At 46.5% G+C, this 26,554-nt stretch overlaps 1 protein-coding gene across 6 annotated transcripts in view; it reads right to left on the bottom strand.

The window, feature by feature from the left end:
- The window catches only part of STAMBPL1 (STAM binding protein like 1), a 50,384-nt gene that overhangs the window by 17,859 nt on the left and 5,971 nt on the right, over positions 1 to 26,554 (bottom strand). For 3 of the 6 annotated variants that reach the window (XM_047825654.1, XM_047825649.1, XM_047825651.1), the window contains exons 2-3: positions 6,733 to 6,815; positions 2,189 to 2,406 (exon numbers count right to left, since the gene is read on the bottom strand). In XM_047825654.1, coding sequence (XP_047681610.1) covers positions 2,189 to 2,406; positions 6,733 to 6,762 — 248 coding nt within the window. In that variant the 5' untranslated portion in view covers positions 6,763 to 6,815. Of the gene's footprint in view, positions 1 to 2,188; positions 2,407 to 6,732; positions 6,816 to 12,783; positions 13,370 to 15,118; positions 16,098 to 23,396; positions 23,417 to 26,554 lie in introns of those variants that run through there. The other 3 variants (XM_047825653.1, XM_047825652.1, XM_047825650.1) reach the window with 3 other exon arrangements.

Raw genomic sequence — 26,554 nt, 5'->3', positions numbered from 1 at the left:
TATTTTTGATCAGCTACTATATGATACCTTATCATTATTGGTGTTCTCCTCCTTACAGATCACACCTGCTTGTCTTTGTCATGCTGCCTACAGGTGACAGTGGAATGGTAAAATAACTCTCATTTCTTTTTTTTTTTTTAATGTTTATTTTTCAGGGAGAGAGAGAGAGAGAGACAGAGACAGAGAAAGGGGCAGACAGGGAGACAGAATCCGAAGCAGGCTGCAGGCTCCGAGCTGTCAGCACAGAGCCAGATGCAGGGCTCCAACCCACGACTGCAAGATCGTGACCTGAGCCGAAGTCGGACGCTTAACCGACTGAGCCACCCGGGCGCCCATGACTCTCATTTCTTTGAACAAGAAAATTACGGCTTAAAGAGGCTATGTAAAGTGTTAGTTGCCTAAAGCTTTATAAATAGAATAAAGTCACAACCGTTTAGAGTTGAAGAGAGCTTAGAGATTTCTGCCCATAAGTCTTCCATTTGTAGATAAGGAACTGAGGCCCGCACAGGACAAGTGAATTACAGGTTGTCATGTGGTTAATGACAGAAGGGAATTCACACACTCTGATGACTCAGTATAGTGGCTTTTTGGTTTTACCACACTTAACGTTTCCACAGAAATGTGTACAAACACGCAAGGAGAAGGCAAAACAAGAAATATTGCCTATCGGTAACTTAGAGTTCAGAAATTAAGACTTTCGGAACACGTGCACTATCCATGATGCCTGGTGGCCTCCAATTTCACATTTATTGGTTGGCTCTCTAGAAACTAATGGTCTTCCCCAGTAGGCTGAGCGTTGTGAACCACCAACTTCTCAGAGGTCCTAGGGTTAAGTCCCCAACGGAACTAGTGAAATCAACCAACATGTGAGTTTCAGTTAAAGTAAAAGTACGAGTTTCAGCTCAGATTGAACAGTTACTGGTAACAGATCCTCCCACCAGTAAACGGGCAAATGAGGGAGGAAACTCCAGACCTCACTTCTGTTAATTCTTAAGCCGGGACACATTACTAAAAAGTGTCTAACGGGAAGGATGCTGTTTTCTACACGGCTGTTCAGAGGCGGCCACTTCCACTCAACGTTCTGGAAGCTCTTTTACCCAGAACGTTATTACACAGCTAAATAAATTGCTTTTGTAAAAAAATATTCACGCTAGAGGCGCCTGGGTGGCTCAGTCGGTTAAGCCTCTGACTTGATTGTGGCTCTGGTCATGATGTCGAGATCCATGAACTGAGCCCCACATTAGGCTTCGCACTAGCAGTGAAGAGTCTGGTTGGGATTTGGGATTCTCTCTCTCCCTCTCTCTGCTCCTCCCCTGTTCGTGCACGTGTTCCCTCTCTCAAAATAAATAAATACACTTAAAAAAAAAAAAAAGAAGAGCTCCGCTCTGAGCCAGGTAGGCTCCATATTTGCTGAAGCTCTCTCCATTGCTTAAAAAAACAAAACAAAACAAAACAAACTACAATGTGAAACGGACTGTTCCTTTCTATCCCTGAATCAGATCCTTCATATAACTGCCAACTTATCCCCCGGTCGCAACCCATCAAATCAAACTTTAAAACTGTTAACGGCAGGGCGCCTGGGTGGCTCAGTGGATTAAGCGTCCGACTTCGGCTCAGGTCACGATCTCACGGTTCGTGGGTTTGAGCCCCACGTCGGGCTCTGTGCTGCCGGCTCGGAGCCTGGAGCCTGCTTGGGACTCTGTGTCTCCCTCTCTGTCTGCTTCTCCCCTGCTCATGCTTTCTCTCTGTCTCTCAAGAATAAATAAGCGTTAAAAAATTAAAAAAAAAAACCTGTTAATGGCATGTTCTAGGCACCGTAGACAGAGCTACAATCTGGCTCCCACTCGCACAAAACACTTACATTGCTGTGGGGGAGAATGGCATAAAACAAGACATTTCCTTTGTGAGAAGTGTCAAAGAGAAAGATACGCAGGTCACTGCACTGGCCTGTAGAGAAGGTATCTCCTGTCCCCGAACCTCACTCCATCCCGAGCCTCAGAAATGGTGTGGGGACGCCTTTGAATACACTCCTTTCTGACTTAAACGCCTGGACACGTAACGCTTTTGGAGACTGCAAAACTGGTCTGAGTGGGAAAATATTCCCGGCATCCAAACCGTCTCACCAGAACAGCTTGTGAACATTTCCCCACTTTTCTCGTTTTGAAGGCCTCCGAAACTAAAGACTTACGTTATAAATTTATTATAAAGGACAAAGGCATTTTCCAAATTTCCTTCTTCCATATACACCGAAGCCATCCTTTCCATCTCTACTCCGGATCTAAAGTAGCGGCGTGGGGTGATGTCCTCCGTGATGGTGATATTACAACCAAGCTTGCTCAGGGCACGGACTCGCTCTTCCGGGCTGAGGGAAACATCCGTGTGGTCAGGCATGGCAGCTAGCTTTCTCTGCAAAGCAAAATTTGAATCTCTGGTTATGGTAAGAAATGAATAAGACTGCGATTCTGCATGTATCTTCTGTACTAAGTACCTGACACCAGTACCCAAGGAGAAAGAGTTAACGTAAGAGTTAACGATAAGAGTTAACGTATAAAGAGTTCCGTAAGTTAACGATAAAGAGTTCCGTGAGAGTTAACGATACGACGGGGCGCCTGGGTGGCTCAGTCGGTTAAGCGTCCGACTTCGGCTCAGGTCATGAGCTCACGGTTCGTGAGTTCGAGCCCCAAGTCGGGCTCTGTGCTGACAGCTCAGAGCCTGGAGCCCGCTTCGGATTCTGGGTCTCCCTCTTTCTCTCTCCTCCCCCCCTCATGCTCTGTCTCTCTCTTCTCAAAAATAAATAAACATTAAAAAAAATTTTTTTAAAAAAAGAGTTAACGATACAACAAAAGCGAAGCCTTTGTGTGGCAAGTGTATGTAACACTTAAAAATGCAATGATTGTAAGCCTTGTTCCAATGCTACTTATATGCAGTTCCCAACCTCTGTGGCATGAATAGTGCCTTATGCAATAAAATTTGTTTGCAGGTCTTTAAACATCATTTTAGGAAAGGGTGGTCAAGATAATGCATCCGGCGGGACAGTAAAAGCAAACCACAAAAAAATAGCTCTGGAGGGGCGCCTGGGTGGTGCAGTCGGTTAAGCATCCGACTTCAGCCAGGTCACGATCTCGCGGTCCGTGAGTTCGAGCCCCGCGTCAGGCTCTGGGCTGATGGCTCGGAGCCTGGAGCCTGTTTCCGATTCTGTGTCTCCCTCTCTCTCTGCCCCTCCCCCGTTCATGCTCTGTCTCTCTCTGTCCCAAAAATAAATAAACATTGAAAAAAAAATTTAAAAAAATAGCTCTGGAAAGAACTGAAAGAAAGAATGGAAAGAATCTAATGACATGCCTGTATGAAAATCATAGCCTATAAATGAATTTATGGCCTTTGCAGATTTTTGTATTAGTTACTTTGGAAAGAAAATATTGTACTGCTGTCCTTGAAGGACACAGTTGAAGAGAGGTTTTTTTTTTTTTTAATGTTTTTATTTATTTTTGAGAGAGAGGGAGAGACAGAGCGTGAGTGAGGAAGGGGCAGAGAGAGGGAGACACAGAATCCGAAGCAGGCTCCAGGTTCCGAGCCGTCAGCACAGAGCCCGACGCGGGGCTCAAACCCACGAACTGTGAGATCACGACCTGAGCAGGAGTCAGATGCTGAGCTGACTGAGCCACCCAGGAGCCCCTGGTACAAATTCTTACTAGGCCTCCACCCGCATCTAGAGACTGGAGTCAGGCTCAAAGAGCCCGTGTTTGAACTGATGTCCCCAGAGGTCCTCGCGCATGCCACAACCGAGGAAGCAGTGGATTAGACCACTTCACCATGCTTACCACCCTTCGATGCCACAAGAATGGAATTAGCCCAGAGCAGAATTAGGTCTCCAAGTCTGCCTCCGTCAGTCGAGGGTCGGTGGACTACAGTCTGGGCAGAACACGTGATGAAAAGGTATGTGGACAGCTAAACAAGTAATCGAGCTAGACACGGTTTCCGTCTGGCTGTGAGTGACGGAGCCAAGGTTCAAGGACAGGGTGCAATGAATCGGACGTTTGCAGGTCTTGCAATGGCCTGAGGTCTGTTTTGGTGGCAGTTTTGAAGGGACCTGGAATCATTCTTCCAGAAAGTATGCTCTATAACCAGCCAGAGAAGCACAAACACGTTCTCTCTGTTTCCTTCTCCCTGAGAAAACTCTCAGGGCCTGGGATGCTCTGCCCTGAAGGTCTCCAGCTATCGCTCCCGGGACTGGGTGCCCAGGTCAATTTAGAACAGAAGGGACAGGGGCGCCTGGGTGGCTCATTCGGCTTAGTGTCCGACTCTTGATTTCAGCTCAGGTCATGACCTCACAGTTCGTGAGCTCGAGCTGTGCATCGGACTTTGGGCCGATAGTGCAGAGCCTGCTTGGGATTGTCTCTCTCCCTCCTTCTCTCTCTCTCTCTGCCCCACCTCCCTCAAGATAAATAAATAGGCATTAAAAAAAAAAAAAAGAACAGAAGAAATAAGACTTATCAGCCTCCCACAGCCTGTCTTTGGGTCCAAGTTATGAAGAAAACCTGGGACACCGGATTTGTGACCGTGGCACCTTAATCTACTCTCACGTGGCCCAGGATTCTGAGATCAGACAGGTGTGAGTGAACTCAGCCCCTCCTAAGAGACTTCACCTTAAATTAAGGCACACTTCCTTCTAGCCAAACCCTGCTGTGCCATTCTCATTTTTGAAAAGACTTTCTAATTTCAGGGGCGTCTGGGTGGCTCAGTTGGTTAAGCGTCCGACTTCGGCTCGGGTCATGATCTCACGGTCCGTGGGTTCGAGCCCCGTGTTGGGCTCTGTGCTGACAGCTCGGAGCCTGGAGCCTGCTTGGGATTCTGTGTCTCCCTCTCTCTCTGCCCCTCCCTCGCGCATGCTCTGTCTCTCTCTCAAAAAATAAACAAACATTAAAAAAAAAAAGACTTTCTAATTACAGAGAAGCTGTCAGAGGCTTCCGCTCCTCAGAGGCAGGAATGGAAGCCTGTGGAGTCCGAGCCTCAGGTGCCTGACTGGGTGCCATGTTGTCACTAGGTGAGAAGTCCAGCAGCACAGCCTCCACGCTCAGTGCGGTGCTCAGCAGCACGGAAGGAAAATGTCACCATTCGACCACAGATAAAGGCTTCGGTGATGTCAGAACATGATGGGGAGAAAGAAAACTCTGTGGAAATTAGCACGCTTTCCAAAGGGGGTTTCCAGCCTCTTGGACGTGCAAAAGTAATTTGTCCACTTTTTATTACTATAGAGTCCACACTGAATTATAATTATTTGTGGATAGTGTTTTCAGTTCCTCGGGAACTCCTGGAGGGGCAAGAATCATTGTCCATCCAGCCTCGTTGCCTAGGATGGAGCGTGTTCCTTGCGGCACAGACGATAATCAATAAATGTACCAAAGAAAGGAGAAAGAGAGAAAAAGCTGCAATGTGATTATACCTCGACTATCTTTTCGCCTGAAAGTAAAAATACGATTTACTTTTCCTCTACTGAATGGCCCTGTTCTTCCCAAATGCAAAACTGATTTCGGAAGTAAACCGGGAAGAGCCCGGCACCTTCGTCAATCTGTAACGTTGGGTTTGCGTGTGGGGTTCTTGGATGAAAACGCAAAATCCCCAGCTGAAAAACGCCTCACTGTTCATTTTTACATTGAGACGTCCACTAACATTTTAATCATTTCTACATAATGTTCTGGAAAACACGCAAGACCCTCGAAAAGGATGAGGGGGGCCGTCTCGATTCCCCCACGGTGCCCGGACCACCCGGGGTCAGAAAGTGAAGAAGTTCCTACAGTTCTCTGCTCCTCACCCCGTCCGAGCAGCTGAGCACCTGTGAGGGCGATCTTGGCAGAGGACTTGGGTCCCAACCTGTTTTGGAGCAAGAACCAGGCCCTGCCTTTCTCTGTGTTCTGGGGCTAAAGCTTTGCAGATGTCAGGCGCTCAGCCCACTGTGGCTGTTAGTGCTGTCCACGGGGCCGCGGGGCTGCGGTGAGCGGGGTGGGAAGCTCGTCAGGAGAAGGGGGACGGTCCTAACGGCTCCCCTTTATCAAGCCCTCATGACAGGCTGGGAACGTTAAAAATATTGTTCCCAATTGTCGAAAGGCACAAAGTACAAAAACGGGGCCATGGAGATTATATAATGTGCCTACATTCTCACCCAGAGAACGATCTGGGACACAGACTATGCCTCTGTGATCCCAGGGCCCCTGTTACTTCCTCTCCGCCATCTTGTTCTTTCCAAGATGCACCTGGAGAAGGTGCCTACTATGGTGTTGGGCTGTGAGGGGAAACGTGAGAAGGAGGAAGTTCCAAGTACGCAGCCATTTACGCAGGATTCCAAAGCAGTGTCTATGTGTTACACACAGAATGTTTCCCTGGGTCCCTACCACACAAGGTAAGCTTCCCATTTTTATCTGGAAAGAAGCTGAGGTCCCTCCTACAAAGTCAACTCTGTAGTTCTCCTTCCCCGGTGTTCTGCTGAAGGACCACGCTCTTGGAGTCTAACCAGAGAAATTAAAATTTCACACTTTTGTGGACCAAGGCATTATTTTTAGTTCCAGCAAAGATGGCTTTATTAGTCACTTCCTCAAAGGCGAGGACCACACAGATGGATGAAAAGCGACAAGTACAAAACTTCTTGAAGTAATTGTGACTCATTTCACATTCGCTATGTTTCTGTTCTTCTTTTTGGGTTTTCAGACCATATGTAAGCTACCGGTGGGCATTACCTACCAGAGAATTCACAGTAAATGGCTGATCCATGCTGTCCGGTCTATAGCAGGAAGGTGCTGATGGTTTCTTCTCAATCACTTCGTCTGTTTCAAAGACAAAAAGCAGAGCCCCGGTTATTTTTTGAGAATTCGAGTCTCAAATCTCAAACCCCAGGGTTATTTCTGGCTCCGAATATAAACAAATCGAAATGACTTATATAACCTGAGTGTTTGGAGAGACTTTGGAAGTCTCTTCCCGAACTTACAAGACTGCAGGTGGTTATGGTTTCTCTTAAAGCAGACCTCTAAAAGTGGGGGTGTGAAGAGAGTTATTGCGGAGTACCCGGCGTGTCTTCTGAGTGTTTTCTTTTCTTTTTTCTTTTTAACGTATTTATTTTTGAGAGAAAGAGAGAGAACGCACGTGCACGCAGGGGAGGGGCAAAGAGAGAGAGAGGGAAAGAGGATCCCAAGCAGTTTCCGCTGTCTCGGCACAGAGCCCAACGCAGAGCTCGAACTCATGAGCCGTGAGATCGTGACCTGAGCCGAAATCAAGAGTTGAACTTAGCTGACTGAGCCACCCAGGCGTCCCTGGGTGTTTTCTTACTTTCTTCAAAGGGAGAAAGGTCTTAAGAGTTAACAGCATGGACCCCGGAGCTGTGGGCTTCTACACCTGGAGTCAGTCTGGGCCTAAGCTCAGCTTTACTAGCTCTGGAAGGGGAACTGTGACAGCCCTGTGGCCCCTGCGGTTGGGTATCCATGGGTTTGTGTACCCTTGAGTGTGGATGGACCTGTAACTGACTTCTAGTCAACGGTACATAGCAAAGGTGATGGAATACTACTCCCATGTTTATGTTATGTCACATGGCGAGGATGAGGTGGTTTTCCAGATATATTAAGAGCTCTAACCAGTCGGCATTGAATTAACCCAAAGAACGTTTATCCAGGGTGGGCCTGACCTAATCAGGCGAAACCTTTCAAAGAGTGAGATCTTCCCCTGCTGATCTTGAAGACTCAGTCGCCCTAAGTACCACAGCCCCAGGGACATGGATTCTGCCAGTAGTCACGTGAGTCTGGAAGAGCACCTGGAGCCTCATGAGATTCTTACTGGTCAGCAATGCCGTTCCTGCTATGTGATACCCTGAACACAGGACCCAGTTCTGCTGTGCCCAGGCTCCAGACCCACAAAACTCTGAGGCAATAAATGTACGTTGTCTCAAGCCACGAAGCTTGTGGTGATGTGTAAAGCAGGAACAGAAAACGAATACGCCAGCTACGTGCCTGCACATGAGTTTTACAGCCTTTTTGTGCAAACCGACGGGGGGGGGGGATAAACTGACCTATGTCACATAGTGGGGGCAAGGATTCCATGCGTTAGCACAGAAAGTGCTCGGGAAAGTTCCTAGCACACAGTCGATATTATAGAAGTGTTAGCTATTATTAGAATCTTTATTTTGCAGTCGTGGAAACGGAGGCTCAGCGATGTTACGTGAATGTGCTCAAGTTCAAACAGTCACTCAGTGAACATTAGCCTCCTTCCTTCTTGTGCTACTTTGGGTCAGGCAATGCGTCACCACTTCCCACTTCTGAATTCACTTTGAACTTTTACTCCACTCATCGTTTATGTGATGTTGGACATGGAGCTTTTCTGCAGTTCCTCATTTATGCTATGAGGGGCTTAACCTACCTTCATTCAGATTAGAGCATTCTGTGGTTCTAGAAATCTCAGACGTAGATCATTCAACCCTCCTGCGCCTTTTTTCTGGCCCGATCCATGCCCGAGAAATCCTTCAAGGAAAGTCAGGTTGGCAGGTTCTAATGTTTCCCTTTCATCCTCTCCAGTGATGCCTGGGGTAACACTGGGATCTAAGCTTGCAGGCTGCAGAACTGACCGGGAGAGTGCCACAGCCTCAGTGTCATTTAAAACCCTAGTTAATTCTGGTGCCACTGAATGTAGGCAGTCCCATTTGGGGAATCACCAGTCCTCAGTGAGAAGAAATAAACCAGGAAAGAAAGAAAGAAAGAAAGAAAGAAAGAAAGAAAGAAAGAAAGAAAGAGAAAGAAAGAAAGAAAGAAAGAAAAGGAGGGAAGGAAGGAAGGAAGGAAGGAAGGAAGGAAGGAAGGATTAAAAGAGTTAAAGAAACAGAACAAAAAGGCTTATGGGGTATTTGGGACTGGGTGGGGGGAAGGGGGGAAGGGACAAGGAAATATTATGAATTAGTCATTGACTAGGGTCTTGTAAAGCCTAGAATTATTTTTTAGGGGTTACTCAGATCCTTAAAGGGAGAACAAATAATTCTGATAGTTAAAAACATTAGAACAGCAGTTCTTAAACTTTACTGTATCTAAAAGTTATGTAAACCTGAGGCTGGTTTAAAATGCAGATTCCTAGGGGGCGCATGGGTGGCTCAGCCCGTTAAGCGTCTGGTCATGATCTCACGGTTGTTGGGTTCAAGCCCTGCATCAGTCTCTGTGCTCAGCTCAGAACCTGGAGCCTGCTTCAGATCCTGTCTCTCTCTCTCTCTTCCCCTCTCTGGCTCATGCTTTGTCTCTCTCTCTCTCAAAAAATGAATCAACATTAAAAAAAAAATGGGGGGGGGGCGCCTGGGTGGCTCAGTTGGTTGGGTGTTCAGCTTCGGCTCAGGTCATGAGCTCATGGTTTGTGAGTTCGAGCCCCACATCGGGCTCTGTGCTGACAGCTCAGAGCCTGGAGCCTGTTTCAGATTCTGTGTCTCCTTCTCTCTCTCTCTCTCTCTCTGCCCCTCCCTGGCTTGCACTGTCTCTCTCTCAAAAATAAATAAACATTAACAAATTTTTAAAATAAATAAACATTAAGAAAATTTAAAAAAATTCTTAATGCAGATTCCTAGGATTTACCCACAAGGATTCTGAATCCATCAGTTCCAAGCCCACCAACAGGCATTGATTGTTAAGATGTGGCCCAGGTATATTTGATTCATGAGGTTTCCAGCCTGGCACCAGAAAATGCAGATATCTGACACTTGACATTTCCATAGGAGTGAGAAAGGCAGATTCCACTGGGAGAAAAGGTAGATTCAGCGGGTCAAGAAGATGTGGTTTATATATACAATGGAATACTACTTGGCAACGAGGAAGAATAAAATCATGCCATTTGCAGCAACGTGGATGGAACTGGAGGCTATTATGCTAAGCGAAATAAGTCAGTCAGAGAAAGACAGGTATCATATGTTTTCACATATGATAAACTTGTTTCACATATGAGAAACTTAATGGAAGACCACGGGGGAAGAGAAGGGAAAAAGTAGTTACAGAGTGGGGGGAGGCAAGCCACAAGAGACTTAAATACAGAGAACAAACTGAGGTCTTATGGGGGACGGGGGAGAGGGGAACATGGGTGATGGGCATCGAGGAGGGCACTTGTTGGGATGAGCACTGGGTGTTGTATGTAAGCGATGAACCAAGGGAATCTACCCCCAAAACCAAGAGCACACTATACCCACTGTATGTTAGCCAATTTGACAATAAATTATATTTTAAAAAAAAGAAAAAGAAAAGGTAAATTCAGGGCTGGGCGGCCAAAAACAATGCTCAGCGCGCACAAAACTCAGACCAACCTCTCTGTAACGAGCTTCTGAATGCCTCCGATGTTTAATGCAGTATATCTTAAACACCAGAATCTAGTCACTTCTCATAGATGCAAACCGATCACTGTTAAGATGCACATGAAAATTTATTTCTAGTTCATAAATAGAAACCAACTCCCCTCAATCTAAGATGAAAGACGTTTATAGATTGTTCGGTCAACATATTTTTTTTCTTTCTTTGGCACCACTAACTACTCAGTGGCAGCGTTCCTGTCTTAATACGCCTTTTAATCTCTAACCCTAGCACTCATCAGTTTCAATACAAACAATTACCCAAGTCCGCATAACCAGGTTGTGTTCTCTAGACCAGTAGCTGTCAAAGTGTAGGGTCCCCAACATCCTTGTAAGGGATGTGCTAGGTCAGTGTTATTTTCATAATACCGTGAAAACATTGTTTGCTCCGTTACCATTGCTCTGTCACAACTCTGCAGTGGAGACTTTCAGACGGTGTAACTGAATGGAATACTTCTTTGCATATTCCTGTAAATGTCTGTTTTAATTTTTAATACGGTAAACCTAAATCAATATGGCCCACGTGAGCAAAGCTTTTCGGTATCCTTGGTAATTTTTTTTTTTAATTTTTTTTTTCAACGTTTATTTATTTGTGGGACAGAGAGAGACAGAGCATGAATGGAGGAGGGGCAGAGAGAGAGGGAGACACAGAATCGGAAACAGGCTCCGGGCTCTGAGCCATCAGCCCAGAGCCCGACGCGGGGCTCGAACCCACGGACCGCGAGATCGTGACCTGGCTGAAGTCGGACGCTTAACCGACTGCGCCACCCAGGCGCCCCTTTCCTTGGTAATTTTCAAGAGTGCAGCGGGGTCCCGAGACCAAGAAGTTTGGAGACGGCCGCTCTAGACCAGCCGTGAGAACAAACAAGACAAAACCAAAGCTCGCCAGGCTCCTTGAATCTAACCAGAAACGCAGTGGGCCAGAAGAATCTAAAAGAGAGAAACTACATGTCGAGTATCACCTTCCACTTGTGCTGCTGGGGTCCTGCTAAAATAATTAAAAAGCTGAGGGCACGGGGGCACCTGGGTGACTCAGTGGGTTAAGCATCCGGCTCTTGATTTCGACTCAGGTCATGATCCCGAGGTCAGGGGATGGAGCCCCACGGGATCGGGCTCCACGCTGGGCGTGATTCTCTCTCTCTCTCTCTCTCTCTCTCTCTCTCTCTCTGTCTCTCTCTCAAGATTCTCTCTCCTTCTGCGCCACTTCCCCATCCTCTCACTCTCTCAAGTGAAAAATAAAATAAAATAAAATAATAAATAAATAAACAAACAAACAAACCGAGGGCACAGTGAGAGGTGCCTGACCTCACAGAACCCGAGACCCAGAAGAACAGATGCCACAGACTGCTGGATATTTGTGAGACCCATTCTCTTTCCCTCACAGAAAAATATAATGTTTAGCTGATATGTAGCCATCTGGGTAGAGTCTACATTTTCCAGCCTGTCTTGGCCTTCGACGTGGCCGTGTCCCCAAGCCCTGCCAAGGGGGTGTGACCAGAAGTACTCGGATCAGAGTCTGGATCCCGCCCTTGGAGGAAGGGCCGCCTCCTCCTGCCCCTCCTGCCTGCTGGAATGTGGTTGCACAGGGGCAGGTGAGCCAGCATGGCCAGGAGCGAGAGCCAGGGCAAAGCCAGAAGAGAAGGAACCTTGCAGCTTGCTGACCCTCAGACCACGATGACAGAGACGCATCTCTGTCTTGTGCAATCCTGTTTCTTTGTTTAGGCAGCTGGGCCTGCCTCCTGACAGATGCAACGAGTTTTACCTGGAAAGGATGATTCAGCATAGCCCAGGGGAGACTGTGACAAGTGCGGATGTGGAAACACACATCCTCCGTCATAGCCCCCTACTCACTCGGCCCGTCCTGCCTCCACCCCTCCGCCCTGGCCACAGGGAGTAGCAGAAACATCCCCCCTTCCTCCTCTTGTCCTCACAGCTCACCCAAATCCTGCCCAGCCTGATGAGATCCCACGTACCTAGAAGGTTCTAGAAGGTCCGAACCGTCCCTTAGCTAACAGATAGTTACAAGCTACAGCCCCAAAGGCAACATTCGATTGTTATGAATGTTTCATTTGGTTGTTAGGGTAAATTAAGCAATTTTTAAGTTCGTTGACAATATTTACAAGTTGGGAGATTTCATGTACAAATTCAGGTTTCAGCTGCTCTTAAAAATAAAATATCAGAGGATCTGGCATCGTTAGGCCCAGTACCTGGGACATTTATTTGTTTGTATCTTCTATCCTGAGTTTAGAACAGCACCTGCTACAAATGCATATTTGCTGAGTGAATGAAGAAGCAAAGTTTACAGTATTCGCCCCATCACATTCCCAGACGTACAGCAAAAGGAAATACTCGGCTCAAATAAGGTCTAAAATATGTCCCCCAAATGCACCAGCCTTCAAGAACATGCGGGCAGCTCATTTAATTCTCTTAATACACACCTGTTCATTAATTCAGTCATATATTCATTCAACAAACATCCACTGACCATCTAGGATGCACGAGGCATTGTTCTAGGCACGCGGGACATGACCAAAACTGGCAAAGATTCCTGCCCTTCATGGTGTTTACAATCTAGCCGGGAGAGACAGATAAATAATAAACCTCTTACATAAATTGTACAGTAAGTTAAGATAACACATGCTTTTGGAAAAAGAAAAAGCAAACCAGGAGCCCTGGGGAGGGGTCGACTGAGCAGCAGAGGGCAGGGGGGGGGTCTCACTCTGAATCCAAAAATGAAGCAAGGGCTTGAAGGAGGTGAGGGAGAGGAAAGAGAGAGATGGTGCAAAGGCCCTGGGGTAGATGCATCAGCAGGCTTGAGAGAAAGCAAGAAAGCTGCTGGCTGCAGCAGAGAGGAGGCGGAGGAAATGAAGCCAGAGGGGCGAGGAAGGTGAGGAGGCATATAGGTCTCCATATCCACCTCTGCTCTTGCTTGGACTGAAACGGGGGATTGTTCAGGGGGTTCAGCGAAGAAGTGATGCAAACGGCATTATAATTTTATTATTTTTTTTTAGAAGAGTGGGTTTTTTTAATTTGTAGTATTTATTTATTTTTGAGAGAAAGAGAGAGAGACATAGCAGGAGCAGGGAAGGGGCAGAGAGAGAGCGAGACGCAGAATCCGAAGCAGGCTCCAGGCTCCGAGCTGTCAGCACAGAGCCCGACGTGGGGCTCGAACTCACGAACCGTGTGGGATCATGCCCTGAGCCGAAGTCGGGCATGAACCGACTGAGCCCCCCAGGCGCCCCGGCATTATAATTTTAAAAAGCCCCTTGGGTGTGCCAGGGAAGAAGCCGGCGGTCAGTGAGGGGGCCACCGCAGGGATCCAGGGCAGAGGTGATGGTGTCTTGGTGACACGGGGAGGTGGTGACAGCGCATGAAGCCAGGAGAATGTGGAGTCCCCGCAGAGGACACTGAAGCCACGAGGACGGGCAAACAACAGAAGCGTCATCGCTGGAAGCAAATGGCACTTGGGGGAAGGCAGCGACCCGTATGACGATGGCACAGCAGGCTGGCAGGACGCCGGCCACACCAGGCGGTCCAGCTCCTCACCCTCCGGCCGCCACGGAGGGAAGCCGAGCAAAGATGACCGCGGGCGCTAAAGAGAAGTCAGCGCTGCGGCTGGAGGGCCGGACATCAGCGGAGCGAGGCGCGAGAAGGCCGCAGGCGGTGGTCACCTTCACGCACCAGCGACACGGAGGCTTCCCTTCTCGGGTGGAGGGCCCCGGGGCAGGGGCGGCCTTTGGGGCCGGCCTGGCTGCATCGTCCGCTTGCCTGGCGTCCTTCCTGGACACGCCCCCCCCCCCAGGGTCACCTCCCTCATCCACAGCCACGCTCGTGGTGGCCCCACTCCATCACTTCACAGCGGCCCCCAGCCGACTGCAAACACCCCTCGGGAAAGCCGGCCTCCATCCCAGCCACCCCCAAGAGGACCCCGCCTTCCCGCCACTTGACGACCTCGGGTCCACAGCCCAGAGATACACTTGACCTGCACCGCAGCTCTCGAGAGTTCTGTTTGCTTTAGAGCCCCCGTCTGTTTGCCTGCACCCCCCGCCCCCTTTCCTGGCGGCCACCTCCCAACACACACCATTTTCCTCTTCCAAAGACCTTTTCAAAGAGGAGTCAGGGGAGGGTCCACTTTCCAGGAAGCCTGGCACACAAGAACCACATCTATTCACACGGAACAGCTTAAGGCCAACTGCCGTCCCACCGGTCCCAGCCGGCGAGGACCTCGTGGAACCGACGAACGGCTCCCAACCTTGCCCAGGGAGGATGGGACGGAAAGAGGGTGGCCTGCGAGAGGCAGGAGCCCTCCCCATAGTGACACTGCACAGCTCTGAGGTGATGAGAGTTTACTCTCCCTGCGTCCCCAGTTTTACAGCCCAGCAGCAGAGTCCTTTGGAATTGGGGGTCCCCATGTGATGCCACCAAGTCCCAACTCTCCCCAACACGGTGCGGAAGCAGCTCTACAATTCTGCCTTTGAATTAAAAGCCAGCAGCAGGGGCGCCTGGGGGGCTCAGCCGGGTAAGCATCTGACTCTTGATTTCAGCTCAGGTCACGATCTCACCGTTCGTGGGACCGACCCCCGTGTCAGCCTCTGTGCTGACAGTGCGGAGCCTGCTTGGGATTCTCTCTCCCTCTCTCTCTCTGCCCCTCCCCTGCTCGTTCTCTCTCTCTCTCTGTCTCTCTCTCTCTCAAAATAAATAAATAAACGGTGCCTGGGTGGTTCAGGCAGTTAAGCATCTGACTCTTGATTTCAGCTCAGGTCACGATCTCACCGTTCGTGGGTTCGAGTCCCGCATCAGGCTGCGTGCTAAGAGCGAAGCCCGTTTGGAATTCTCTGTTGATGACTTCTCTCTCTGCCCCTCCTCCAGGGGCACTCTCTTCCTCTCTCTCTCAAAATGAGTAAATTTAAAAAAATTAAAAATAAATAAACAAACATCAAAAAAGAGAAAACCAGCAGCAAATAACGCCAAGAATGAAGAAGAAAATATTTGACCTAGCACAGTGTGTATTTTGTGACGTGTCCCATCCCTTAACTTTCCTTTCTTTCCTTTTTTTTTTAATACCTTTTTAGGCAGCTAAGCTCAGAACTCTGACCCACTTTCACACACAAGACCATACTTTCCAGAACACAGAGGAGTCGACCAGGCACTGAGCAGTCTCCTTAGAGACCCGGCAGGCACAGGAGCCAGTGAGGCGAGTTCCCAAGCGGGCCGTTTTCTCCGGGGCACAGCAGGCGACCAGAGGGCTGTGGTATGAACTGGAAAAGCAGGGGCGTCCTGCCCGCAGGTGAGGGAGGCCGGAGCAGCCCCATGCCACGGCCACCTCCTGGACTCCCATTCCCAGTTGGCCAGCCGGCAGCCTTTCTTGTCCCCGCTGGGTTAGAGTTCACGTGCCGTGTCTCCCTCTTTCCCTGCCCCTCCCCTGCAGGAAGAACATGGCGCCATTGACTTTGCTGGAGATAAATAAACGACCATAACCTAGGCTTTGAGCGGCAGGGTCATAACCTGATTCAGATAAAAGGGGGTAAGTTGTCATTTGCATGCCTCAAATGACAGAGACACAAGGATGCCTCCCCCACGTCAGTCACTCACTTACAGATTGGGACCTGCTTTAGGAACAAAAGGACCGAGGCGCACACTTGCTGTCCTTTTCAAAAGCTATACAAATTCCAGACCTGAAAACCAAAGATTACTATGATTCTTTTATACTCAATCGTAGGTATCTGCAAATCAGAAATGCGCTGGTCCAGATAAACATGCCTTTACAAATAAGAGGGCACTTTATTTGTACTGCAGCACCGATGAGGTGAATATGAGACTTGATAAGAAAATTAGAAACAGCTTTGGTTGCATTTCCCCCCTCTACTCGTGAGTACCATATGAGTACCTACGAGGCATTCATCTCCAGCCCCTAGAGGGAGGGATATTCCGGGTTAGACACACCACAACACTGGGCTTTAGACCAGACCAATCAGCAAGAATGCGGTTGCTGCAGGAAAGGTTATGAAATAAATCACCACTCCCGACGCATGTTTGAAATTACTCCGAGGTAAGTCTAGGCTACCTTGAAAGCTATCGAGTCTCCCGTGGGCCGTAAAGTAATTATTTCTCATAGCGTAACATCGTTTTTATGCCGCTACCAGAATGGAGTGCTTGTAGCCCCTCAGTACCAACAGCTTAGGCTTTGGGGCCAAATACACCTGTAGGAGAATCCAGCTTCGACCACTTATGAGTTGGGAGGGCTGTGACATCTTTTTTGTGCGTTTTATCTTCCTCTATGAAATGGAAGGGAGCAACAGCTTTCCAGAGGAAGCTTAAACATAAAAGGCAGATACATGTGAGGTAATACATAAGGTAATAAATAAAAGTTCCATTATAGTTCCTGGCGTGCAGGAGAAACATCAGAGAAAAGCAGTCCCTTCTCACACTGAGTTCTCAGAGAAGTCAGGTTAATTGCTTCTGTCCTCCAGTCTTGATGTCTATTACATTTCAGAAATAAACATTTAAAAAAATTTAAAAATAATAGTAACAGTAGAAATTTGTGAGATTTAACCATTTTTGAAGGAAAGATCACCATGATATTACCTTCTTCTTTGATTAAAATATAAATATTATTTAACTGTTGATGATTCCACTCTATTTCAACGTACCAACAGCAACGCCTCACTCCATTTCTAATTGGCACCTGTGTAGAAAATCAATTTAAAAAGAACTTCTTTATGAAATGTCTCTGACCTCAGTATTTCTGTCCTTTTATTTTTTTTCAATGTTTGTTTACTTTTGAGAGAGAAAGAAAGAGACAGAGAGATCACAAGCAGGGGAGGGATAGAGAGAGAGGGAGAGAGAGAATCCCAAGCAGGCTCCCCACTGCCAGCACAGAGCCCAACGTGGGGCTCGAACTCGTGAAATTCGAGATCGTGACCTGGACCCTGAAACCAAGAGTCAGACGCTTCACCGACTGGGCCACTCAGGCGCCCCAGTCTTTCTGTCCTTTTAGTCTTAGATCACTGATAAAATAATTTAAACTCACTTGTAACATTAAAGTGTAGACTGGACACAGATCTCAAGGAGTCTCCCTGTGAGTAAACTATGTGCTGATCACAGTGAATGTGCTCCGTGATTTCCAAACAGGCTGTGCAAAGAGCATTTTCTTACTTTTCTTTTTTTTTCCTCCGCTGTCTTCTAGATAAGAGCAAGCCAAGTTCTGGGCAGGTGAGGTATGACTGTAGGACTACACATCACCTTCAATACAGCAAAGGAGCTATCTAGCATCATCAGAGTAAGTACTAGTAACACAAAGCTTTCCTTCCCTGGTTAACTGTTAGAATGGGCTAACACACAGGATCTCGAGCCTCTCCAGAGCCTTCCCAGGGAGGGGGCAGCTGAACCGAGAGGAGACGGGCAACCTCCAGGGTCAGACCACTTGGGTTCAAATTCTGACTCCAACCACTCACTACAGGATCACGGCTTCTCACACGGCAACGTGGGCTTGGGAACAGTAACCAGGAAAAAGCTGTTGAGAAGCGAAGGTGAGATGATGCCTGTAGAAGAATACAGAGCGTGACTCTTGGTGTCAACAAAGGACCACCATCATCTCCGTGTGACTGAGGAGGAAACAAGAGCCCAGGACAGGTAAGCACCGTGAGCCAATGGTAGAGCAGGGACTCAGAACCAGGTGCACAGGGTCCCTGAGTTCAGGCTCAAATAGCATCGGACGGTCGGTCAATGGTGAAATCGGGAGAAGGTCAAAGCCTTGGGGCATGGATAAGGATGATAGGCTTTACTGCGGAAATGAAATGTCACGCCTTGAAAATCAACTGATCCGGGAATAAAAATGGAGGAGGTTGGTGGCGCGGAAGGAGTTGGGGCATCTGGGGAGAAACTTCTAACTGCCGATTGGATTTTTTTAATGGTTCTTGGGAATATTCAGGTTTCCTACTTTCTCCTGGAGTCGATGTTAGTAGTTTTTCTAATTTTTTTCCATTTTATCCAAATGCAGATGGTGTTCCCTTCAGAGGTTTTAAGTTACTAATGGTTCTGTGGTTAGGGATCCCTTTTCTTTCCTAATGTTAATTATTGGAGGGTTTTCTTCTTTCTCTCTGGGTTAATATTGTCAGGAATGAGGTTTTCATTGATGTTTCCCAAGAATCAGCTTTGGGCTTGGTTTATCCTTGCAACCTTATTTTATTAACTTCTTATCTGGACCACTTTATCCCTTTCACCATGTTTAGAATTAAGACACCATTTTTAACTTCTTGAGGACGGTTCCTTGTTTTCTATGATTTATGATTTTTTAATAAATGTATTTAAGCATTGAAAATAAAAAAGAAATGAAATTTCAGTTCAGCATCACAGATCTCTGATTCACAATCTTCTCTCTGCCAAATACATAAAAGGGCATTCATTCCCTCGCTTATTTGTTAGGCAGAATGATGGGGTGTCTGTGGACCGACCAACTGGAAGACGTAGTCGAGAAATTCAAATACTTAATTATTCTACCAATTCAAAATAGTTGCTGGTTTTCAGTGTAAGTTCTAAATCGTGGTATTCAAAAGGCATTTCACATGCTCATACATGTGCTAATTTAGGATTCTGTATGTTTTCTTGTTAATGAGATGATCCAATTAATATGCATCATAAAACATTTTGTATTCATTTAGAAAATGAATTGGAGGGTCAGGGGGAAATTCCTATCTGTACCCGATTATTTCGTCATCTTAAATCCATATGAGCATGTTAATTTTGTTTTTCTGCTGTTGAGGTACTCAGCTTTCCTGGAAATAGATGCATTCTAAAAATAGGCCATCCGTAAGCCACTAAACTTTAATGTATATTTTCACATACTTCCTTTTTCTGCTGCCATGAGCTTGGAACAGAATACTACCCAGGAGTTATCTAATTCAATGAAGCATAATGAGTCAGAATACATTACAAAAATAACATCATTTTCTTGCCCGCCAGTTGCCTGAAGCTCAGAGGTAAGGTCAGTCCTGGGGCATCATTAATCGGTTTTATCTAATTTTCATCAATTTCCTAAGGACAGGACTTGACCAAGACGAATTGAGCCCAGCACTAGTACTCAAGAGCTGTGCTGGCTGGAATACTTCTCAGCGCGTCTCTCCCTACGGCCCCTGACCACAGGAATTGTAACTGTTCAACATGTTCCTGCAAACAGCTGTGCTCACATGTTTTGGTTTGCAATGCGGCGAACGCGAGCAAAACAGGCGAGTCCCTCCCCTCCGTAGCTTTCCATTTCCTCCATCGCAGTCCGTTTAAAAATGCTTCGAGAGCTGCCCCCCTACCCAGTGCTGCCAGAGTCGTCGGCAAGGGCCCTGTTTGCTCACCAGTCGCTCCCTTCCTATTTTCCTGCCCGGTAGCTGACATCCCCCTACCTTGGCATAAAGTCTCCTCCGAGGGTGGTGCCCGGCCCACCTGCACCGCAGTTATTCGGTAGAGGAGGAGTGTGGTTGTCACAAGAAACAGATTTCTAGATCCCACCGAGTCAGAATTCCTGAGAAAGGGGCCCCACAGATCTCTATTCTCACCAAGTAGCCCTGCAGCCCTCGACGCACATCAAAAACAGATAAAACTGCCCCAAGACAGTTACAAAGACCCTTGTGGAAGTCTGGCCTTCGTCAGCCAAACATTCCCTACTGCAGAACCAGCCCCGGCCTTGGCCTCCGGAAAGTTCCCCTACGTCTTCCCTCACCGTGCCTCTCAACTATTAACCTTCTGTCTTTTCTGTGAACGTGCTTTCCTTCCATAGGACGTATTTTTTTTCATGACTCGAACTGAAGCTTAACGTGAGTGTTAGCAACACGGTTCAAATGCTCTCCATCCATTTCCACCGGGACCTCCAACTGGGATTTGTCACCACGTTCCAAGGCTAAAGGCATCTTTCCCACAAATATCACTGGCTCCAAGTAAACTCTCTCATTCGTTTGTACAGTATTATTTATAAGCCGATAGTCTATGCTAAGAATCAGTGATACAATGGTGACCAAAGAGATAACACCCGATCTTATGACACTGACATTCTGCTGGGGCAGGGGTGAGGCGGAGAGGTGTGGTCACCGTGGTAACTGCTACAAAGACAAAATACAGGAAACACAGAGAGTTGTGCATTTTGGGGGGCAAGAAATGACAGTGTGTCTTCCTCAATGCATCAGGAGGCGTTGATTTGCCCCCTTATCGGTGATACGAACTTTGATCTCTTGGTTAAGTGCCAGGCTTCTCCCCTGTGAAGATACCATTTTCCCCTTTGTAGTTACAAAGTATCTTGTAGTGTGGGAGGGGAGATGGGCTAAATGGGTAAGGGGCATTAAGGAACCTACTCCTGAAATCATTGTTGCACCATAACTTGGTGCAAACCCTAACGTGGATGTGAATTAAAAAATAAATTAATTTTAGGGGCGCCTGGGTGGCGCAGTGGGTTAAGCATCCGACTTCAGCCAGGTCACGATCTCACTGTCCGTGAGTTCGAGCCCCGCGTCGGGCTCTGGGCTGGTGGCTCAGAGCCTGGAGCCTGTTTCCGATTCTGTGTATCCCTCTTTCTCTGCCCCTCCCCCGTTCATGCTCTGTCTCTCTCTGTCCCAAAAATAAATAAACGTTGAAAAAAAAATTAAAAAAAAAAAATAAATAAATAAAAAAAAATAAATTAATTTTAAAAAATAAATAAAGTGTCTTGTAGGGAGTTCGGGAGTATACAAACGTGCGTCTGCCCGCTAATTTCAGCCTCCACAGATTATTCTTGCCTGGAACAGCTGTTACTGCGGTGTTTGAAAATGGTGACTTTTCCATTTCCATCCTCCCTTGTACATTTATCAGTTTAGGTGGCGTTTAATTTTTGTACGAAACACTTTAAACTTTACTCTATTAAGGGGTTCCATCTGTTCTTTATGGTATCTGGGTTTTTCATCATCTTTTAGAAAGTCTTCAAACTCACTGATGACAAAAAAAATTTTTTTAATATGTCCACCCATCTTTTCTTCCAGTACTTTCCTGACTGGGTATTTCTGGATAAATACCTTTGATCTGTGTGGAATTAATTTTTTGTGAGGAGTAAGTCCAGGCTATGGTTGCTTTTTACCACTAGGCAAAATGGCCCTGAAACCCTTCGATTATGCATAATTTCTTAGTTAACTCGCAACTCTGCCCCATAAGGTGATCTGCCCCAACTGGGCACTCAGGACGTGGTTCTTAAATGAAAGTAATTTCGGGGCGCCTGGGTGGTGCAGTCGGTTAAGCGTCCGACTTCAGCCAGGTCACGATCTCGCGGTCCGGGAGTTCGAGCCCCGTGTCAGGCTCTGGGCTGATGGCTCAGAGCCTGGAGCCTGTTTCCGATTCTGTGTCTCCCTCTCTCTCTGCCCCTCCCCCGTTCATGCTCTGTCTCTCTCTGTCCCAAAAATAAATAAACGTTGAAAAAAAAAATTAAAAAAAAAAATAAATAAATGAAAGTAATTTCTACCAGTTACACTTCCATAGAGCTGAAAGAAGAAAGTCTGACAGCAATGTATAAAATTCCAGAGGAGAGGAAAAGGCACCCCCTAGGATGATATGCAACTGTGGATGAGGTACCCCCAAGTCTGGGCTGAGTGGTAAGAAGACTGGAGAACAAATAGCTCTTGGGAGAAATTCTGAGGAAAAGCTATAGGCCTTAGGAGTTAAGTGGACTTAGTGAAGCATGGGAACAAAAGTAGGCAAAGATACTGTACATGTGACATCTCCAGGAACCGGAAACCTTGGTGCTTTCGACTTGCGCAGAGTAAACGTCTCCCCCACCTCAATGAATGGTACCCACATCTCGTCAATTGCACAAAACCTGGTGAAACGTAGAAATGGCCACCCTGAGTCTTCCTGGTTCCTGAACTCCACAGCCAATCTGCCACTGTGCACACACACGCGCACACACACACACTCTCTCTCTCTCTCTCTCTCTCTCTCTCTCTCTCTCATGAAGAAACATCACACCCATCCAAATGGAGGGATTTTCCATAAAACAACCAGCCATCGCTCTTAAGAAAGTGTCACAATGATTAAAGACAGAGCAACTGTTTCAGATTGAAAGAGAATACAGTTCTGCAGGGGCTCCCGGGCCAGAAGGCTGCTGAAGAAATGTGCACTGAGATCTGTGCATTAGACAGAGCAACGTGAGAGTATTACTTTCCGGATGTGACAACTACTGTGATAATGAAAGGGGTTCACATTTGGGAAAACGGGCTACAGGACATACAAAAATTCCATGTATTACATTGCTGCAATTTTTTGGAAGTCTGACATTACTTTAAACTATTGTTTTTCAGGTTCAATTAGTACCTTAACCATCCCTCTGAAAGGAAACGAACGGAAGGAAAACAGTTGGCGTCTCTTGCGACCCTATAACATCTATTACCTCTTACTGTTTGCAGAACAGTAAGAAAGAGGTAAAGAATTGAATAAAAACAGGAAAATGGAATGAACGAGTCATAAGAGAAATATGAATACCAAGTAATGTGAATAATGCTTCATTTCACTAATAGTTAAGAAACTACAGATTTGAGCAGGACATTCTTCAGTTATTTGATTAATAACATTTTCATGATTGATCAGAATAAATATTGATGAGGACGGGAGGAAAACTTGGCAGTTTTTTATAATATGCATTCCTGTTTATAATATGCAATTCCAATTCTAAGATGTCCCCTTAGACCAAGTAATATAACACACACACACACACACACACACACACGCACGCGCACACACACGCACGCACACCCCTTCCTCCCTCTCTCTCTCACTGCAGCATGGTTTAAAAATATGAAAATTTAGGAAGTAAAAATAGCCATCAAAAGGGTGTTACTTAAAATAAAGAATCTGTAGAATGGAGGATGCCATTAGAAAGGACTTACATCTATATGCACGGAACCAGGAAGATGTCCCAGTTATAGCATTAAGTGGGGGGGGGGGGGGGGAGCAGCAAGTTGTAGAGTAACAGAAAGTAGGACTCCCTCCTTGCAATACTCATCAGTGGGTAGTTGATATATATGGGCATTTGCAAGAAAAAAAGTCTGACCAACATACGCTGAATGTTTCTCAGGCTGTTCTCTCAACAATGGGATCCTCAAGGACTTCTCGCATTCAATTCATCCATGTCTGTACAGTTTGTCACAAGTAGGTATCACTTCATAATCAGACAACTTATACTTCTGTTAAGTCGATAGATTTAGTAGGTAAATTAAATTAAATTAAATTTAGTAGGTGGCTCCAGATGCTAATCCTGGCCCTGCTAGTTCCCAGATGCGTGGATTTTGGTAAGTTACTCTCCGAGTCAAGTTTCTCCAGAATGAAGTCAGAGTTTACTTGTGCCTTTCTTCCTCCACGATATTGTTAAGGCAGTGGTGGTTATTCAGAGGCTTTCTAAATGCAGAGAAGCTGGTCCAGCCTGATGGCCGAGCTGGGTGGCCTTACTGTCACACAGGAAAACGAAATATGTAGTTGCTGGAAAGAATATTTCTTTGAAAACTCACACTTTAGGGGCGCCTGGAGTGGCTCAGTCGGTTGAGCCTCCAACTCTTGACTTTGGCTCAGGTCGCGATCTCACGGTTCATGAGTTCGAGCCTGCGTCAGGCTCTGTGCTGCGGAGACTGCTTGCAATTCTCTCCCTCTCTCTCAGTCTCTCTCTCTCTCTCTGCCCCTCCCCTACTCATGCTCTCTTTCTCTCAAAATAAATAAACATTAAAAGACTTTTTCTAAAAACATGTATTTTAACTTCTTGGATGTTTCATGAATCAGGAAAACAAAGCTTCACACTCACCAAGGAGTCCAAGCGATTTCTATCTTTTCCATTTTGTTTTGTTTGCTTGCAGTTCGATATAGATTCAGTGAGCAGTTTCTCTGCCCCATTTTTACAAGAAACGGCTTATTTCAGGCCTCTCTTTTCTAACTCTGTTCTACCCATCGTGTCTGTCTGCTTCTCCTGTTAAAGACGACTGGACTGAGGAACAGCTCATCAACCGGCCTTTCACAGACAGACTCAAAAAAAAATTTGAAGCCTGAAGCATGAACCCACAGCCACGAAGACCTGTCTCCATGCCTTCTTGGCGGCTGAAATGCACCTTTCTGGCGTTAAAATCTACAGTTCTAGCAACAGGACGAATAAAATCACATGGTCCTTGGAGGAGCTGCATTTAACCCTAACCGCTATTACTCATTACCGTTTTCTTTCTGCCTTTAACTAACAGGTGCACAGCCAGTCAGTGCCTCAGCCATTCACATCTGAAGTGCTACACTCCCATAAGGCCCCCACACTACAGTGACTTTCTGAGCACGGGTAAAGGCAACAGAGGCAGGCAGTGTTCACCCCGAGCCAGGAAGGGTTCATGATGAGTCATCGCTGGCCTCCTGTTTCCAAATTACCCAGAAAGTCATCAAGTCCATCAAAATGAGTCATTCCTGGCAGGTCCCTGTAGAGTTTTCTCTTGCATGAGCCCGAGTGGGATCTTTGGTTCAGCTTCTGTGATTCCGTCGCAACAAAAGCACAGCAAAGGTTTACACAGTAAAACACCAAATCCACCGAAACTCAAACTCTTTCATCCTTAACGAGGTTTTCTTTTTTAATTCAGAAGACGTGTTTCTCGCGTGCCCTGACTCTCTCTTGGGAACAGGGCCACGAGGCATCTCGTTCAACCTCCTGCCTTGCTTGGCATCCTGGGGGCCGTGGTGACAACCCAGGCTACTGAAAGAGGAACCGATGGGCCGCGTAGGCCCCTGATTCACTCCAACCTAGAGACGCTAGACGCACGAGGGCGGGAGGCGTGGTCAGAGTACCAGTGAGCAGGTTCCTCCTTCCAACCCCAGGCAGGGTCCGGGGGGGTGGATCCAGGGTATGAAGCCTCCAGGGCCCATCACGACCACAGGTGGTGGCCTGTGGCAAATACCATCTTGCTCTTTCAAAATCGGGTTTAAATTCTCAAAATTTGAAAATAGTTGCTTCATGGGCCCCTGGGTGGCTCAGTCAGTTAAGTGTCCCATTTCGGCACAGGTCATGATCTCACAGTCCGTGGGTTCGAGCCCCGTGTCGGGCTCTGTGCTGACAGCTCTGAGCCTGGAGCCTGCTTCGAATTCTGTGTCTCCCTCTCTCTGCCCCTCGCCCACTCACGCTCTCTCTCTCTCTCTCTCTCTCTCTCTCAACGATAAGCAAACGTTAAAGAAATTTAAAAACAGTCGCTTTAAAAGGAATTGAACTTGACTTAAATAATAATGTGCAATTTATACAAAAAATTAAGTCAAAGGACACAGACGATACCTTTTAAGATGAGATTTAAAACTTTTCCTCAACAAAATAGTACCTGTTAACTTTATACAAGACTAAGGAAAGTTTTTGCCTCCCTAGGAAAAAAAATACCAGTTACAGATTTCTGAAAGTTATTTATCAGAACAAAGAATTACAAGGACTAACGTAATGGTAAAATATTGAAATCGGTGATGACATATTCCATTCTAAAGTAGCTCTGTGGAAATTAAGGATTTTTTATTCTTTGTTGCTATGGCAGTCTTCCCACCTATAATTAAAATCTGGCCTCTTCTATTTAAACATAATAACTTCAACAAGTGAAAAAAAAACACCCAAAATTATTTGCTGTTATTCTATAAAATATTCTGAATAAAAATTGTTATGAAATGTCATTATAAACTCACTATGGCTCACAAATGGGAGACAAGACTCTGGGAGTGTAGAGAGAGGTGAAGGGCACAGACGTGGTCCAGCATGCTGGTATCTGCCCAACTATATAATGTACACATACTCATTTGTAATGTCTCTCCTTTTTTTTAAGTTTCTTTATTTATTTTGAGAGAGTGAGAGAGTTCAAGTGGGGGGAAGGCAGAGAGAGAGAGAGTGAGAGAGAATCCCAAGCAGGTTCGCCAGCATGTTGACTGATGTGGGACTCGATTCCACAAACCACGAGACCATGACCTGAGCTGAAACCAAGAGTCGGACGCTCAACCAACCGAACCACCCAAGCGCCCCTGTAACATCTCTCCTTGTACCCAGTGATTCCTTGTATACAATGTGTCTCCTTAATATAATGTATTATATAGTATATATTATATAACATATACAGATGTATATAATACATGTTATATGATGCACATACTATATACATTGCATAAAGCTTATATACCCTATATTATACAAACACATAGTATCACATTACGCATTATGTAAATAAT

Source organism: Prionailurus viverrinus, chromosome D2, assembly GCF_022837055.1.
Source record: "Prionailurus viverrinus isolate Anna chromosome D2, UM_Priviv_1.0, whole genome shotgun sequence".
NCBI lineage: Eukaryota > Metazoa > Chordata > Mammalia > Carnivora > Felidae > Prionailurus > Prionailurus viverrinus.
The sequence above is the reverse complement of the archived record's forward strand: the minus strand, read 5'-3'. Positions and strand labels throughout refer to the sequence as shown.